At 43.7% G+C, this 15,715-nt stretch overlaps 1 protein-coding gene across 1 annotated transcript in view; it reads left to right on the top strand.

The window, feature by feature from the left end:
- LOC132521543 (nuclear receptor ROR-alpha-like) overlaps positions 1-15,715 on the top strand; it is a 46,229-nt gene that overhangs the window by 12,227 nt on the left and 18,287 nt on the right. The window contains exon 2 of the mRNA XM_060151185.1: positions 7,478-7,537. Within this exon, the coding sequence (XP_060007168.1) occupies positions 7,478-7,537 (60 nt within the window). The remainder of the gene's footprint in view (positions 1-7,477; positions 7,538-15,715) is intronic.

The following is a 15,715-nucleotide window of genomic DNA, read 5'->3' as shown; positions in this document are numbered from 1 at the left end:
TTCCAACTGGGCCTTGGGTTTGGACCCAGCCACCCTTGTTTGTCCCACTTCTGTCTCTCGTGGATCCACCAATCTTCCCCTCCGTAGCAGGTTCAGGCCTGCTCCAGTCTTGAGCAACTCAGACCAAGGCTAGACGTGTTGGGAAACAGCATATGTGGCTGGTACAAGCCTGCTGGGAGTGAGGCCCAGGTGTGCTGTGTGCTAGCTGTGTGACCTTAGGTAAGTTCATTCACCACTCAGTCTGCTTCTTATGTCACCTGAAAACTGGGGATGTTTATGATGCCGGCTTCCCACGGTACTTGAGAAGCTCACCTGCGAGGATGCCTGTGCAGCAGCTGGCGGGATGCCCAGCACACATTCAGTGTCGCTCCAGTGTTGGTGATGGCGGAGCACACCCAGGAGCAGGGGGCCCTCTGGCCATATCTCCCCTCTCTCCTCTTCAGGTCTGCAGCTCCCTTTGCTTCCAGCATTCCTCCTTGGTTCTGATTGGTTGCTCTGTGAAATAAGCAAGAGTCCCAGGGCATCTGAGTCTTTCCGTTTAACTACCAGTTCTCTTTCCTGAACTGGATCCTATCCCAGTCCCTCAGCTCCGCTGCCACAGGCTAGATCCTGCCAAGTGCAGGCGAATCACTTAAGTTCAACCCCATCAGCCCCTTGTTGGGCTTCCCTGAGGTTACACCCCACACCTTCAGCTGAGCCAGAAGAGGGCCTCATGTCTGCCTGCTCCCTTCCCCCGCCCTCACTATTCCTGTAGTACCGCTGGCTGCCCCCTCCAGCCATCTAGGCTGAGGGAGTGCCCTCCTTCCCACTCTGCTGGGTGCTCTCTCATGCCTCATTGCTCAGCAACCCATCTTTGCTTGCCCTCCCTCCCCCCTTAGTCACTTTCTCCTCCCTGCCAAAAAAAATCACAGTGGAGAAGCTTGTCTTCGAGGGTTCCATTCAACTTGCTCTACATTAATGCTCCACTATGGTGACCCACCGCTGAGTCTTTCACTTGTAATGTAATCTAATAATTTACATGCACTTTGCAAGCAATACTCTCAGAGACTCACAACCTGCTTGAAATCACTCTGCTGTTACAGTATTTGAGCTGATGAGAGAGCAGCACAAGAAAGAGTAGTTATTGGTACTACAATGGTATTGGGTAAATCTGGGAAAATAATGTCAGCCCAAGGTGAGAGTGTGCCGATGGATTATAATAGCCTTCCTTAGAGAATCATTTAAGCTTGCTAAGGGTCTTTGATTTTTGGATTGTAATTGGACTAGGCTAGGTCAAAGTATTGTAGGGATAGAAGCATAGGAAGCTAGAGGAAGTGAGCTAGGCTTGGAATCCCATCTTCCTGGGATGCTGTGAAAATGTTTTCGTTTTGATATACTGTATGACTTTTACAGAATTAATTGGCACTGTGATTAGGTTGTTTTATTTCTTCACTCAAACATGTTGGAAGCCGATCCTAATATGCAGTAGTAATGAAAATAGAGTAATGCTGTAATAATAGTGCCATTGTAAAGTGAATTACACCATTAAGCATCTATTTTGTCTAACTTGTATTGTGATGGTGTGAGTGATACACACACGTGCAGACTTAGAGTAGCTGGTCTTTAAGAAACAGACTCTAGCTGAGAAGCCCCAATCCTATATAATATTGAACAGTCAGTGAATGAAAATAAACCATTGTTCAGTGAAAAAGTGAATTTTTATGTATTTAAATATAAATGTATACAAGCACAAACACATAAACACACACAGGCACAAATATTGTACCAGTCAGGCAGATCAAGAAGAAGATATATGACTGGCATTAAAATGCTTGCCTGTGTTGCCTTTTTAACAAATTGGTTGGCCTGCCTTGGGACAGGTATCAGTTACGGCAGGCCAAGTCAATAATAGTATCAAGGGTAGGGTTTGAAAACAAGGCTTCGTGTATTTGTTTCAACCTTTTCATCCTTATTATGTCTGGGAGCCTCTATTAATTGACATGTTTCAAGTTGGGAAAGAAGCATTAATGGCCCAGGAACTCTGGTCATTTTATTTTGTCATTTGTCTCCCAAGGAAGGACATTGGCCAAACAACTTCTACCACAGCAGAAGGAGAGAGGCATATTTTTATGCCTTAAGTCATAAGCTAACCCTAGAGCAGAAATAGGATCTGAGAAGGCGGCATCAGATGTGGCTGCTCCCAGTGGGGCATGTGAATTAAAAAGTCCCAGGATGAATTACACTTTGCTTTGGTTCCAGTGACTTTATCCCTGAACCTTCAGGAGAATTGGCATCAGTGGGGTAGTTTGGCAGTAAATGTGCATGGGTTTCCAGCCATTTCCAGGGAGGTCCTGAAGACTTACCTGGTTAATCTCCAGGCTGGATTGCCGCCTCCAAGACCTCCTCTCCATGTTTTCGTGCAGAGGCCATCTGGAAGGGATTTTGTTGGTCATCTCCATCTCTCACCTGCCCTCACTCCAGGATCTTGCTTCTGCAGCATTGTCAGTCAGTACCACCACCTGGTAATCTGAAACCCCAGAAAGACCTCATCCAAAGAGTTGAGATTTTATGTACTTTAGAATATATCTAACTTTCATATATATATAATGCTGGCTCTGATGACCAGAATATCAAAAGCAAATTTTCTTCATAAACAACTGTGTGCTTTCCGTATCTCAGGTCAACAATGTTGATTTTTTAAACTCCGTGAGCATTTGAGGAAAGAGTACACAGCATCCATGCCTAGCATCTGGATTAAGAATATATTTAGTGGAGAAATTTTATTGCAAACCTCGATGAAAAAATATCAATATCACATTGTGCCCAATAAAACATTATAATGAAAATTACCATGGTGTTTGACAACATCCTGGTATTAATTGGTCTTGTCCATTGTTATTTCTTAGTAGCAAACACACTCTGGTTTTATCACTCATTAGTTACAGTCTTTATTGAAGTCACGTTTTGCTGCTTCAGCTCTGTTTATCTTCTTATTGGTCTCAGTTCCTGGAGGACAGCGTTGTAGATTGTCTTGAGTTTTCTGTCCCACATCTCTGCCTCTTACTTTGTCGTTCAGTGAATGCCCTCAGGATGCCAGTGACGGTACAGGTTAGAATCAATATGTGAAAGATGAGCCAGCTGAGGGAAAACTGGGATGAGGCAAGAAAATCTAATATTCTTCGAAAGCTTCGGTGTTTAAAGGTGATGCAATATATTGCCTCCTTTCATTGACACATCACGTATTAATTGAGCACTTACTATGTGCCACATCCCCTGTTGGTCAGTGGAGGTACAGAGTTAAATTAAGGGAAGAATCGATAGGCAGGAAAGACACATTAACAAGTAATTTCAAAAAAATATGGAGCGTGCTATAATAGAGATATTTACAAAATGTATAGTGCACAGAAGAGGGAGGAAACATTTCATGAGGAGTCAGGGAAAGCTCACTGAATGGGCATCTCTGCCTAATTTTTGGAAAAATGGGGAGTGATTTGCTTAGCGGGCAGAAAGTGAGAGGGCATTCTGGGCCAGGGTTCATGAAGTGCAAGTTCATGGCACATTCAGGTAGGGTGAATGAGGTGGAGCCTGGCCTAAGCATAGACTATGTGGGCAGGACTAGGAGATGAAGCTGGAGAAAGAAGACAGGGGCCAGGCAAAATTTTGAGCAAGTGAAAAATATCTGATTTCTTTTTGGTAAAGTACTTAAGCGTAAGTATGTTGAGGTTGGGGTGGAGGATTGACGGTGATAAGGAGCCAAGTTAGGAGATCTCTGTGGTGCTTCTGGAGAGATGTACTGCAGGCTGGGACTGGAATGCGGTGAGGAGGTGGGCTCTGAGGGAGCATTTCCCGGGGGGTGCAATTGGAGGTGCATGGTAGACGTTCCGACAGGAGTCAGCCCCAGAGTTGGGTGGAATTATTGACTGGGACAGTTTGGGGTGTGACGTGAAGAGGGGAGACGGCAGGGGTTCCATTTTGGATGGGCTGAGTTGGAGGTGCCGGGGAAGTATCTGGAAATGTAGGTCTGGCAGGGAGCATGTGACAGTATGGCGCCTTTGGGATTAGGAAAACCAGTCTTTTAGCCAGGGCCTGGAGCTCAGGCGGGCCCGCCGGGCTGGAGATATTACGAAGCAGCAGTTATGACAGGGGACTGGCAGGTGAAATTTTTACACAGGACATGTTCCTGGATTTTAAAGTGAAATCAGGAGAAAATAAGCCTAAGGTCCAGGTGGGTCTGGCTAAGAAAGTTAAGAGGATGGATTGGTGCAGTGACAGAGAAAAGCATCTCGGAAAACTGGCTTTGGACCTGGATATCTTACATTTACTAGAGGCACACACACACAGAACAAACCAAGAATGTCTTTAAATTCAGAGTGAGGTTTTAATACGCTTTGCTGCTTCGGGTTGCATTTGAGTTTTATCTGCTTGGGTGGTGGTCTTGTTCCCAACAAGTCTAATTGATGATTGTAGAGTTGTTGCCCTTTTTTTTTAAACTTTCTACACAGTCCAGCATTGATTTATCCTGTCTCTAAAGGGAATCTGCCTCACACTTGACAGAACCTCAGGGTTGGGAGAAGTGGAATGCATAGTAGCTGTGGAGAGCCACATTGCCCTGGGAGAAAGGCTTTGTGGGAGAGAAGGTTGAAAGAGGGTCTTGAGAAAGGGTGTGAGATCTTCAAAGGATGGGTCTAGCCATGGGAAACTAAAGGGAAAAAACTTTTTTTTTAATTGACCAGGAAGAGACAAAGAAATGCACAAGTGTTCATTGGTGGGCTGGTGGTGATAATGTTGATAATGATTCTAGTGGGGTCGCTATTCTGCATGTTTGCAGCCCTTACTGTTTGCAGGAGCTTTCCAGTATTCAGTAGCCTCTGGAGGCCCTGGAAAGAAGTTGATACTGTTGCAGGCCACAGAGTGACTAAAGAATAAAGAAGTGTCGTGTAATTAGGGAGACCTGTTGACTTGAAACAACTCCAGTGAGTGTGACAGGAGGGGCTTAGCCTGTTGTAAGGGCCCTCTCTTTGCCTTCTGACGTGGTGGCCGAGCTCCTATTGTTTTCAGTGAGCCCTGACTAAACAATTTCCCCGCAGGTACGCTGCTAATATGTCACATGAATTATTTGTGTTATCTCTGTGCTGTGAAATTAGAGGTCTCTCCTCACAGTGCGATACGCAGATTAACGCGAAAGCCTGTTTTGTGTGGTATGGGGGAAACCAGGCACATATCAGGGAACTGTTTTGTGTGTGTTTGATCTGACAGTGGGGAGGCCTTGGGACGCCAGTGTCTTCTAAGACTCGAAAGCTGAGCTCCGGCTGGAGTTTTCTTCAAAGAGGTTTAAATTTTATCCGTTGGCACTTCTGAGGAGGGGAAGGAAGGTTTGGAGTGGGTGATTCTGTGATGATTCTTTTCTTGCTGCTGTTTTCTTCTCGGTCTTTTTAACTTTGCAGAAAGCCCTTCCAGTTCTACGGTCAGACCCTGTTCAGGACGTTGGTGGCCAAACAGTCCCCTTTTGTTCAGTGAGCGTCCTATTTTTGTTGCTCTTGAAAGGTGCCCTTTGGGACAGCGGAGCCTTTCTTTGGGCTGTTTAGAATCAAGGCCTGAAGAAATCTAAACAGAAATCATTCTCAGCCCGGGCCAAGTGTCTCCTTTGCTTAGCGAGGCTAAGCTAACCCACACAAGATGAAATCTAACCAGCTGGTTACCTGAGAACCACCTTGGGGAGTTCTCCAGCCTGACTTCTTGCTTTGGCCACCATCCCAAGAGCCAGGGAAAGCTGAGGGTCATGGCCTTTCTGTGCAGAGATGCAGGAAGAGAGTTCCGGCTCCTAGTGAAGAAGCATAGGTTGGGTTATGTTTTAAAGGGTCCAGTGTCGGCTTGCGGACAGTTGAGGCTCTATAAGGATCCTGAGAGGAAATAGCTCAGAGTAGATATTTATGATCATTAGCTTAGTTGTCTTAGAGTGGTGCAGTTTTTTCCCTTTATTGCTCAAGCTTTCAGTGAGTTCATTTTATTCCATTTACTTACTTCTTTTTTTCAAAGAAAAAAGTAGCCATAGCTTTAGCCCACCTCACATATTTCTGTTATTTGCAGTTCTGCCTTTTTCTTTCACAAACTAGGTAAACTGAGTCATTTGAGAAAATTAGGGCATATATAGGATTTGATAGTTTAGAGGTTGTGCAGTTTGAGGTTACTTTATTTGCTTCTGTTGTAACAGGTATGAGGTTAGGCTCTGTGATTTGAAACAGAATCTTTATTCCTGCCCCAAAGATCCTCTGGTTTAGGCTCACAGACCTCATTGCACAAGTACTGCCTTCAGTTTTGGAATTTTTCTTTCCACTTTAGGTATCGCATGGGTCAATCAGGTGGAATAGGGGAAGAGTTTTGGGCTTTGTTAGAGAAAGACTGGCTAGACAAGTTTGATCCCTCGGGGCAGTTTGGAACCTTCTTGAGCATGAGGTCATTGGTATATTTAAATTCTGAGCTTCCACTCGTACTGGTCAGTGAAGCTCTGTCCCTCCTCATTAACTGTATATTTTCCTCTGTGTTTCCAGAGGAGGAGACACCTGCCTGTCTGGGGAACCCCAGCATCCTGGGAGTGTCCATCCAGCTGGCCCCTGTGTATACAGACAACTGAAAAGTGAAGCGGTTTGGAGATGGGCATTGTTTTAAAGCTAAAGTCATATATTTCAGAAAGTTAAGGACTGGTTCTGTGACAGGGAAGTTGAGCTAAATATGCAGTTCTATTTTAATTTTCACTTTATGCCAAGGCGAAAGCATTGGTAGATAGGCTATAAATGTATAAGTAAGTCACTGCAAGAATAGCCCCTTGCAAAATGCAGATTTAGGAAGGCTAAATATTTTCTCACATACTTTAATGCACATGTATAACTAACCTCTGATTGAGTTCCTGAGAAAGGGATGTTGTATAACCACTTAACCTTGATCACTGTATTGAATTGTACAGCGGTCTGCAAAACTGTAATGGAAGTATTTGGTTGTCTTAGCTTAGGCTGCAGTGACAAAATACCATAGACTGGGTGGCTTAAACTGCATTTATTTTCTCATGGTTCTGGAGCCTGGGAAGTTCAGACCCAGGTGCTGGCAGATTTGGTTCTTAATGAGGGCCCTCTTCCTGGCTTACCGATGGGCGTCTTTTTACTGTATCCTCATGATGGAGAGAAGTTCTGGTGTCTCTTCCTCTTCTTATAAGGGCACTAATCCCAATGGGGACCCCACCCTCATGACCTCATCTAAACCTGTTTACCTCCCAAAGATCTCACCTCCTAATATCATTACAAGGGGCAGCGGTTATGGCTTCAACATATGAATTTGGGAGGGGGCAGGGACACATACATATAGTCTGTAATGTTGGTTGACACTTAACGCTTTCTAATAATTTTCAGAGTGGTCGATTTGTCTCCAAAAAGTTGTTTAAAATTCTTAACTTGCTCATTTGTTTGTTTAAACCGAATCCGATTTTTCTGTGTATGTTTTGTCGTAGGCATGGCTGTGTCTCGTCATATTCCTGTACTGTTTGAAAGCTACAGTAGTAAAGCCCAAGGTAATTAAGGCTGTGGTATCATTGTTTTAAATTAGTGTGGGTGATTTTTTTAATGTAATTCAACGACAAATTCCTTCCTATTCTGCATAATTGGATCACATGTTAATTTTGTGGCAAATAAAGATCTATTTTACATTTCTATTAGAAAGACAAGCCCCTGTGGCTAGGTCTGAATTTGGATGTTTGCTGTTGGTGGTACTGAAGCAGTGAGCCTTTTAGAGTCGATTCAGCTTCTAAAAAAAACGCATCTGTGACTCTTTTGGGTAAGGAAAGCGTTTTCAATCTAAAGGTCATAAACAGGCATAGCTTTCATATAAAAACAAATACTGAGAGGACAAGAAAATGAAATATACAAGCACTAATGCAAGCAGAGAATAACTAATTCATAGGTTATCCAGTATGTTCTATATCCCCAAAACATTGACCTTTGACTCAAGCACATCTGTTTGTGAATGGTTATCTGTATGATTAATGCCTTGGGAGTTTGCATGAAGCAAAATAATAAAGATAAGTTGTGAGTAGTGCACTAGACCAGTAATCAAGAGACCTGGGTTCTCATCCCAGCTTGACCATTAATCATGGAAGTGGCTTTGAGCAACTGGCTTTCACCACCACCACCTCCTCCCACCCTCCCCCAGCCCCCCAGCCCCACCTTCTTCAGGTGAGTCCCAGGTGTAGCTTACGGAGGCACTGAGCTACAAGTTCTGCCAGCTCTGACGTTCTATGACCTCGTGACTAAGACCCAAATTTTAAGTGCAACAATGAGTATACATTCCTTATTTTTTCTCCCTTCTTTAAAAAAAAGAGGCATAATTTACATGTCATAAAATTCACCCTTCTGAAGTATACAGGTCAATGATTTTTAGTAAATTTATACAGTTGTATAAATTTAGTAAATTTATACAGTTGGATTCCACCACGATCCAGTTGTGGAACACCTTCTGTCACCCCCAAAAGATCCCTCATGCCCATTTGTTGTCACTACACCCTCCTATGGCCCAGTCTGAGAGTCATTCATCTACTTTCTGTCCCTGGAGATTTGCCTTTTCTGGATGTTTACTTAAATGTCATCATATAATATGTGGTCTTTTGTGTCTGACCTATTTTACTTAGTATCATGGTTTTGGAGTTCATCTATGTTGTCGCAGGTATTGTTATCTGGGTCCTTTTTATTGCTGAATCCTATTCCATTGTATGGACATACCACATTTGCTTTATCCATTCATTAGTTGATAGTTTCCTTTTTCTTCCTTTTTTGTCCTGTGGGGCACTTACTCTCACTGTAGCCTACTCCGTATGGGGAAAGAACAGATCTCTCTTAGAAAAATGCTAATTCTTTATCTCATATCTTCTTTAGTAGAAGAGGCCAGAATTTTGTGTTTTAAACCGCTTAAAATCTTCCAAGTTAGTGGACTGAGCTGTCTGGGTCATTGAAAATGTGATCAAACAACCATGTAGTAACTATCAGTAAATGGGAAAACACTAGCTGTGGACCCTTCTCCATGATATACGGTTAATGTTAATGTGAGGTTTCCCCATAAATGAACTTGAGTCGAAAGCTTTCCCAGTGACAGCCTGCTTGTTGTTTTACACATTGGGTGACGAAATACTTGGAAGCAAGAGTTAAGGATACTGGCCATTACTCTGACGTAATAATGTTACTTTTCAGCATTTTCCTCTGAAAGTCATCAGAATTATTATGAGCAACAACAAATCCAGAGAGGGAAATACTTGTAGAGAAATTCATGCTTCACTTTTCAGCTATGAATCACAGAGACCACTGAATATAATTGTGAAGAAAAGGTGGATAAAATGAGAGAAGCTTGAGTTAAGTATTCGGGCTGTTGATTTCTTGAAAGAGATGCCATAGACTAGCCTCTAGGGATTTTATTTGGTGTTCTTTTTGTGTTGTGAGTGAAAATGAGATGTGTAGGCCATTTGGTAGGCTCTTAGCTAACGGAGGGTAGCAATTCAGTACTCTGGATGCTTCTCAAATGGTTCTCCAGTTTGGAGTTTACCTTTTTTTTTTTTTTTTTTTTTTTTTGCGGTACGCGGGCCTCTCACTGTTGCGGCCTCTCCTGTTGCGGAGCACAGGCTCCGGACGCGCAGGCTCAGTGGTCATGTCTCACGGGCCCAGCCACTCCACGTCATGTGGGATCTTCCCGAACCGGGGCACAAACCCGTGTCCCCTGCATCAGCAGGCAGACTCTCAACCAGTGTGCCACCAGGGAAGCCCTGGAGTTTACCTTTTGAATTGTGGCTAATCTGCAATATGTTTCTATCTTCATCTATTCCCAGGTCCATTCAATTTTCTTGGCTAGTGTGTCATGGAGGATGAAGGAGAAAGGCTACTCCCTTTGTCTTTCTCACCTCCATGGGTTCATTACGTTTTGTAGCCATGCTCTAGTCTAAATCTCAGAAATTGGACCCATAAGTAGTGTGTGTGTATGTGTGTGCGTGCACATGCATGTGTGTGTGTATGTATGTATATACGTATATGTACACACATAGATTCACACACATGTATATTCTTCCAACTGCATGTCTAGGCCTCTGTAAGCCAGCAGCTTGACTCTGTTTTATTTAGCATCCTAATTATACACAGCATCAGTAATATCTTTTGGAATTTAGATATTTACTAAATTAGTAAACAGTAATACTGTTTACTATTCCCAGTGGTGGAAGTGATGTTTAGAGCATCACACCCTGCCTCTTGAATCCTGGGAAAGCTTTGCCTTGGTTGAATCCATATGGTAGGTTACTGTAGAGAAAGATAAACCAGGACATTCTTTAGTAAACCTCAGACCCCCCTTTGTGCCGGGCCTGAGCTATGGTAGCTGTGGGCAGAGAAGCCTGCCCAGGGCTGGGTGCTTCCAGGCCTTCCTAAGGATGAGCAGGCTGTATCCAGGCATGATCACATTCTTGCCCTTCTCTCCCACGGCTTTAAAGAGGGAAACAATTTCCTCCTCTCACGCAGGAGGGAACCAGTTAGGAGAAAAGTGTCATGTCACTTTGTGGGTGGGGTGAGGGAGGGAAGGCCGGTGGCCTGTCTTATTTGGACCCATGTTACAGTATTATCACAGTTGATCACTACTAGAAGTATTTATATATGAGTCTCTGCCTAAATCGTGAGATCCTTGAGGATAGGGATGCAGTAGAGTTACCTCTGTGTTTTCCAGTGATCCCAACACAGGGCTTTGCATAGAGCAGGCACTCAGCTATCGTTTTGTGAATAAGTAGATGATGAGTAGATACTTTCCATACAACAAACGGTATCTGTGACAATGTTAGCATTCACTGTAGGGCCTGCTACTGTTGCTGGGAGCCAAAGATAGAGAAATAAAGGACCCAGTCCCCGGCTCTCTCCCTCTCCACCTCCCTCCCTCCTCCTCTCTCCTTCCTTCCACAACCATGTATTCAGTTCTTATGCTTACCAGGCCCTGTACTAGGCATTTAGGTTATAGATATGCAATAAAATATTACCCTGTACTAGGCATTTAGGTTACAGATATGAAATAAAATATTATCTGTATCTTTAGTGAGTTTGCAAGAACAGTTACCTTGATATGTGATTTGATAAGAGTTCCTAATAGTTACGAGCTCCTACTTATTGGTCACTTACTCTGCTCCAGGCCCTGAGCACACTGAGCTCAGCTCTTAAAATTCTCTCTACCTCCCTATGAGGCAAGTATTATGATCCCCATCTTGCAGATGAGAAGACTGAGGCCTCTTGCGAGTGGCTTAGTCAGAGCCCAGGACACGGACCTCTCCTACCACAGCTCACGTCCTCTTCCCCTGACTGTGATAACGGTGTCTAGACAGCAGCCCTGGGGCCCCGGGGGCCTTTTTGTCTCTGTTTATGCTCCTTTCCATCTGCAGAGGTGGGAGGTTGCAGTCTCAGCGGATGGAGCCCCTTGGAGTTGTGCAGGGTCCAGCCAAGTCAGCTGACCACAGCCTCCCCTAGAGATGGTTCTTTACTCTCTCTTGCCCTCTGGCTGTTCCTGTGGCAGCTTCTTCATCATTCCGGTGGCAGGTTTTCCTTTCATTCCTTAGGTATCCTGTTGCCCTTCCCGGGCTGGAGGTGGTCCTGCCAGAGAACTCCTTGAGATTTAACTCTTCCTCACTGCCCTGGCCGACTTCCGGCTGACTAGACAAAGCAAAACCCCGATCTTGCTGGAGGAATTCCTGCATGCAGTCCTTACAAGTAACTTTAACCGACTGTTCAGAGCAACCTGTGATTGCGGCTTGGCGGCTGCACGTGCCATAGACTGTGACTATTAAAGGTGCCGAGTTTACCACGTGCCAGGGCCTGGGAACATATCCTCAGAACCTCCCCCAGCTCCTTCAGCACTTTGCAGCCCTAACAGGAGCTGCCAACAGAGAAGTTGCTGAACTTGGCATTGGCTGGGGCATGGTTTTTTCAGCCAGACTCTTGTGGGCTTGCCGCCCCTGGTATGGAAGCCGTCCATACAAGGAAGGTCATAATTATTACCATGGACCCTTCTCTGGTTCACTGCTTTCGCAAGAAAAGTCTGGGAAACCCAGACTTCATAAAGTTAGTGAGACTTGCCTGGGCCCACATGTGACACGTTGGTATTTCGAGGCAGGGTTTGGCCCGGCGCAGGGCAAACAACATGAGAACAGCAACGGTGCCGACCAGCACACTGAAGTTTTTAGATTGAAAAGCCTGAACAGAATGTTCAGCTGGAGCTGGGGACATATTCCTTTCCTATTTTATCTCTGCCATAAGCCTCGGGGCTGATTGGAAAACACACCCGCCTCAGGATGTGGATAGCCAGGATTTTATGTTTATTTCTTAGACCTGCTCATGCACGGTCTCTTGGTCTCTCTCCTTCCCTCCCTCCCCCACCCCGCTGCCCCTCTCCCCCTGCTTCCCTCTTCTCTTTCTCTCCCTCCCTCCCATCTTCTCTCTCAGGCTCTTTTGGGTGAAATCTGAAAGTTGCTCCTCATGTTACTGGTGAGGAAGTATTATTTCTCCTTATAGAACAGTGCTAACTTCCCTGACATTGACACTACGACCCAAGTGATTTTTGCAAATGCAAATCTAATATACCTCTCCCTTGCTTAAAACCCTTCATTGAATTCCTATTGCTCCTAAAATAAAATCCACACCCTTTAACATAGCCTAAATTGGTCCCTGTCTAGCTTTCAAGCCTCATCCTGCACCTGTCTCCTCATCACCCCATCTTCCCTGCACTCACATACATACTCTGTTCTCTAGCTGTACTGAACTTTGGTGCTCAAACATGCAATACTTTTTCGCCTTCACCTGCTTTCCCTTATACCTGTGTTCTAGCCACTCCACTGATTTGCCCGTCACTCATTCATTCAGTAAGCAATTACAGAGCACCTCCCCTGTGCCAGGTACTGTTCTGAATCCTAGAGATGCAGCAGTGCAGACAGTCTTCCCTTGCTCTCATAGATTGAAATCTTCCCTTGCTAATCCTGTTCATCTGATGGACCTCAGCTTGGATTTGCTTGTTCCTGGAAGCTTTCCCTGACCTCTCTCCTCTGGGTTAGATATATTTCCTTGGCCTTTTAGATCACCTGTATTTCTGCTGTCAAAGTATCTGAATCCAGAGTTTTGAGCTCTTTGAGAGCGAGGAAGTTCCTTGACCAGGGTGGCACATAGTAGGTGCTCAGTAAAAACCTGTTGAAGAAGTGAATGAAGGATGCATTTAACATGGAAGGCTCTTAGTGAGAAAAATGTTCTCCCTGCAGTCATTTCAAGCAAAGTGCATTCTCCACGTTGTCAACAAGTTGGCAGTGGCCTTTGACCTATAGGAGGAACCAATTGTGTAGATGATGTTTTGGCTGTCAGTCAAATTGTTGCTTCTTTATAGCTAATTTGTCTTCCTGGTTGCTCTTAACTTTTTCTCTGTCTTTGGTGTTCTGCAGGGTCGCTATGATATGTTTATTTGTGGATTTATGTGTTCATTCTGCTCAGGATTCGGTGAGCTTATTCATTCTGATAATGCTTTCCTTCTGGAAAATTCTCAGACCTTGTCTCTTTTCTCTCTCTTTCTGAAACTCCTTTTAGATGTATGTGAGATCTCATTTCATCTTCTGTTTCTCTTCTCTCTCATATCTTTTATCTCTGTTTCTCTCTGTTCAACATTCTGGGCAATCTCCTTGCTTTTTTCTTTGAGTTCACTAACCTTCTATGTCTAATTTGCATCTAAACTGCCCATTGAATTTTTTACATGGTTATTTAATATGCATACAAGGAAATAATCGTGGCATTACCTGTGAATACTCTTCTGTACTCGTCACCCAGATCAAGATAGAGGACATTGCCTGTTTCCAAAGCTAAATGTTCTTTCGACGTCCATTGTCGTAGATTAGTTTTGCTTGTATTGAGTTTTGTATGAGTGGAAACATACCAAACATATTCTTTTGTGTCACGTTCTTTGAGTTTTTAATTTTAAATGACTAACATTTGTCCTTTCTAGAAATTTTTTTCAAATTTGTCTATTTTTTGCCTTAGTGTTCTGTCACTTCATTGTTTATCCTCTTTTTTTTTTAACCTCTTTAATAATTTCGGAGTAGCTTATTCTATAGAACCTACCATAATATTCTATTATGTCAAGTTCTTATGGTGCTAATTTTTTAATTTGTATCTGATGTATAACGGGTCTTTTCCTTATGTAGTTTTTGATCGCAGATTCATCTTCAATCAGAATTTTTCATCAGGGAGTCCTGTATATATGGAGCTGTAGAAGTGTTCTTATCTTACAGCACAAGGGTAGTATAAATTCAGAACCTGGATACAGTTGCATATTACATTGGTTTAGGATTTCAACTTCTTATAGGAGATTTTTTTTTTTATTACCTACCTGGAATTCTCAGTAGGTGGCGAGTTTCTTTTTCGCTTCCTTTGGTCAGAGGTAGAGTTTTTGTAGTGTTTCTTTCATGAAGGGGGAAATTTTTCATGTATCTCTGTTTTAGTAGAGATCTCAGTTCTAGCTTTTGGCCTAGCAAGGGTACAAGGTCACGTCTCCCATCGCTGTGAGGGTGTTAGGACCCCGGCCCCTATGTGCCCTCCCTAGGGTGTGTACATATAGGGATGTGTCCCCCCTGCCCCCTACCCAGGCCATCACTGCATCATGACGTCATTACTTTTCTGGCTCTAATATTTTTGCTTTGTTTCTGGCCTCTGTGTTTCATCCTAAGTTTTGCTTCCGGTAAACTTGTATAACAGAATACATTATGGAGGCCCACCCAGATCTCCTTAATCCAGATCTTTAGAAGGAGGATGTAAAAACCCTGTGTGTTTAGGAAATGCCCCAGGTGGCTATTAAAATCAGGCAAGTGTGAGACATGTTACATATGGTAATCTCTTAGGTTCTGTTTAGTCTGTGATGTTACGAGGACCTCACGTTTCTTTCTCTGTTTCTGTCCATCCTCCTTTATTTTACCTCTCACATCACAACCCTACAAAAGTGGGCATTGAAATGTCTAATCTGGATATTCAGGCAAAAATGAGTTGGTCTCATTCTATTTTGAGTTACATTAATCTTCCCTGGCCCATGGCTGGAGGAGGCCCTGTGAGACAGTGGTTCACTATTTTCTGTCTCTGTCTCATCAGAAATGTCATGATAACCCAGTGGTGTGCAAACTTCTGAAGAACAATACAATTACTAAATACTTTAGTTAATTCAGAAATATTTCCTGGAAAAATTTGAGTTAATATGCAGGGTTTGAAGATACTTGTGCAGTTAAGTACCCACAGGACTGAATCTGACTAGAGGCAAATCACCCAATTACTGGCAGGGAATGAAATCATGTTTACAGAGAAACCTTCAGAATCCCACCTGCCCCTGTTTCATCTCTTAACCATTTTTTTAGGCTCACAGCATGATTGCATTGTTTTGGGGGCCTGATTCCAGATTTATTTCTTAGTGGGTTATTCTACCCGCCTCTCTTACCAGCCACCACGGCTACTGTGCAATATAAGAAACAGCCTGTAATTCTTTCCCTTTATTTTGAAGAAGCAGCAGGTTCATGGGTGTGGCAACAAATTCATAGAGACTTTGACATCCACAACATTTAATAAGGTTGGTCAACCTGGTCTGACCTTGCTTGGCACCTGGGTCTGAAAACAATAGCTACCCATCCTTTGGGTTTGTGCGTGGTACCTCCAAGAAGTGCCTCAAC

Source organism: Lagenorhynchus albirostris, chromosome 1 (genome assembly GCF_949774975.1).
Source record: "Lagenorhynchus albirostris chromosome 1, mLagAlb1.1, whole genome shotgun sequence".
NCBI classification, from domain to species: Eukaryota; Metazoa; Chordata; class Mammalia; order Artiodactyla; family Delphinidae; genus Lagenorhynchus; species Lagenorhynchus albirostris.
This window is presented reverse-complemented; position numbering and strand designations above follow the sequence as displayed.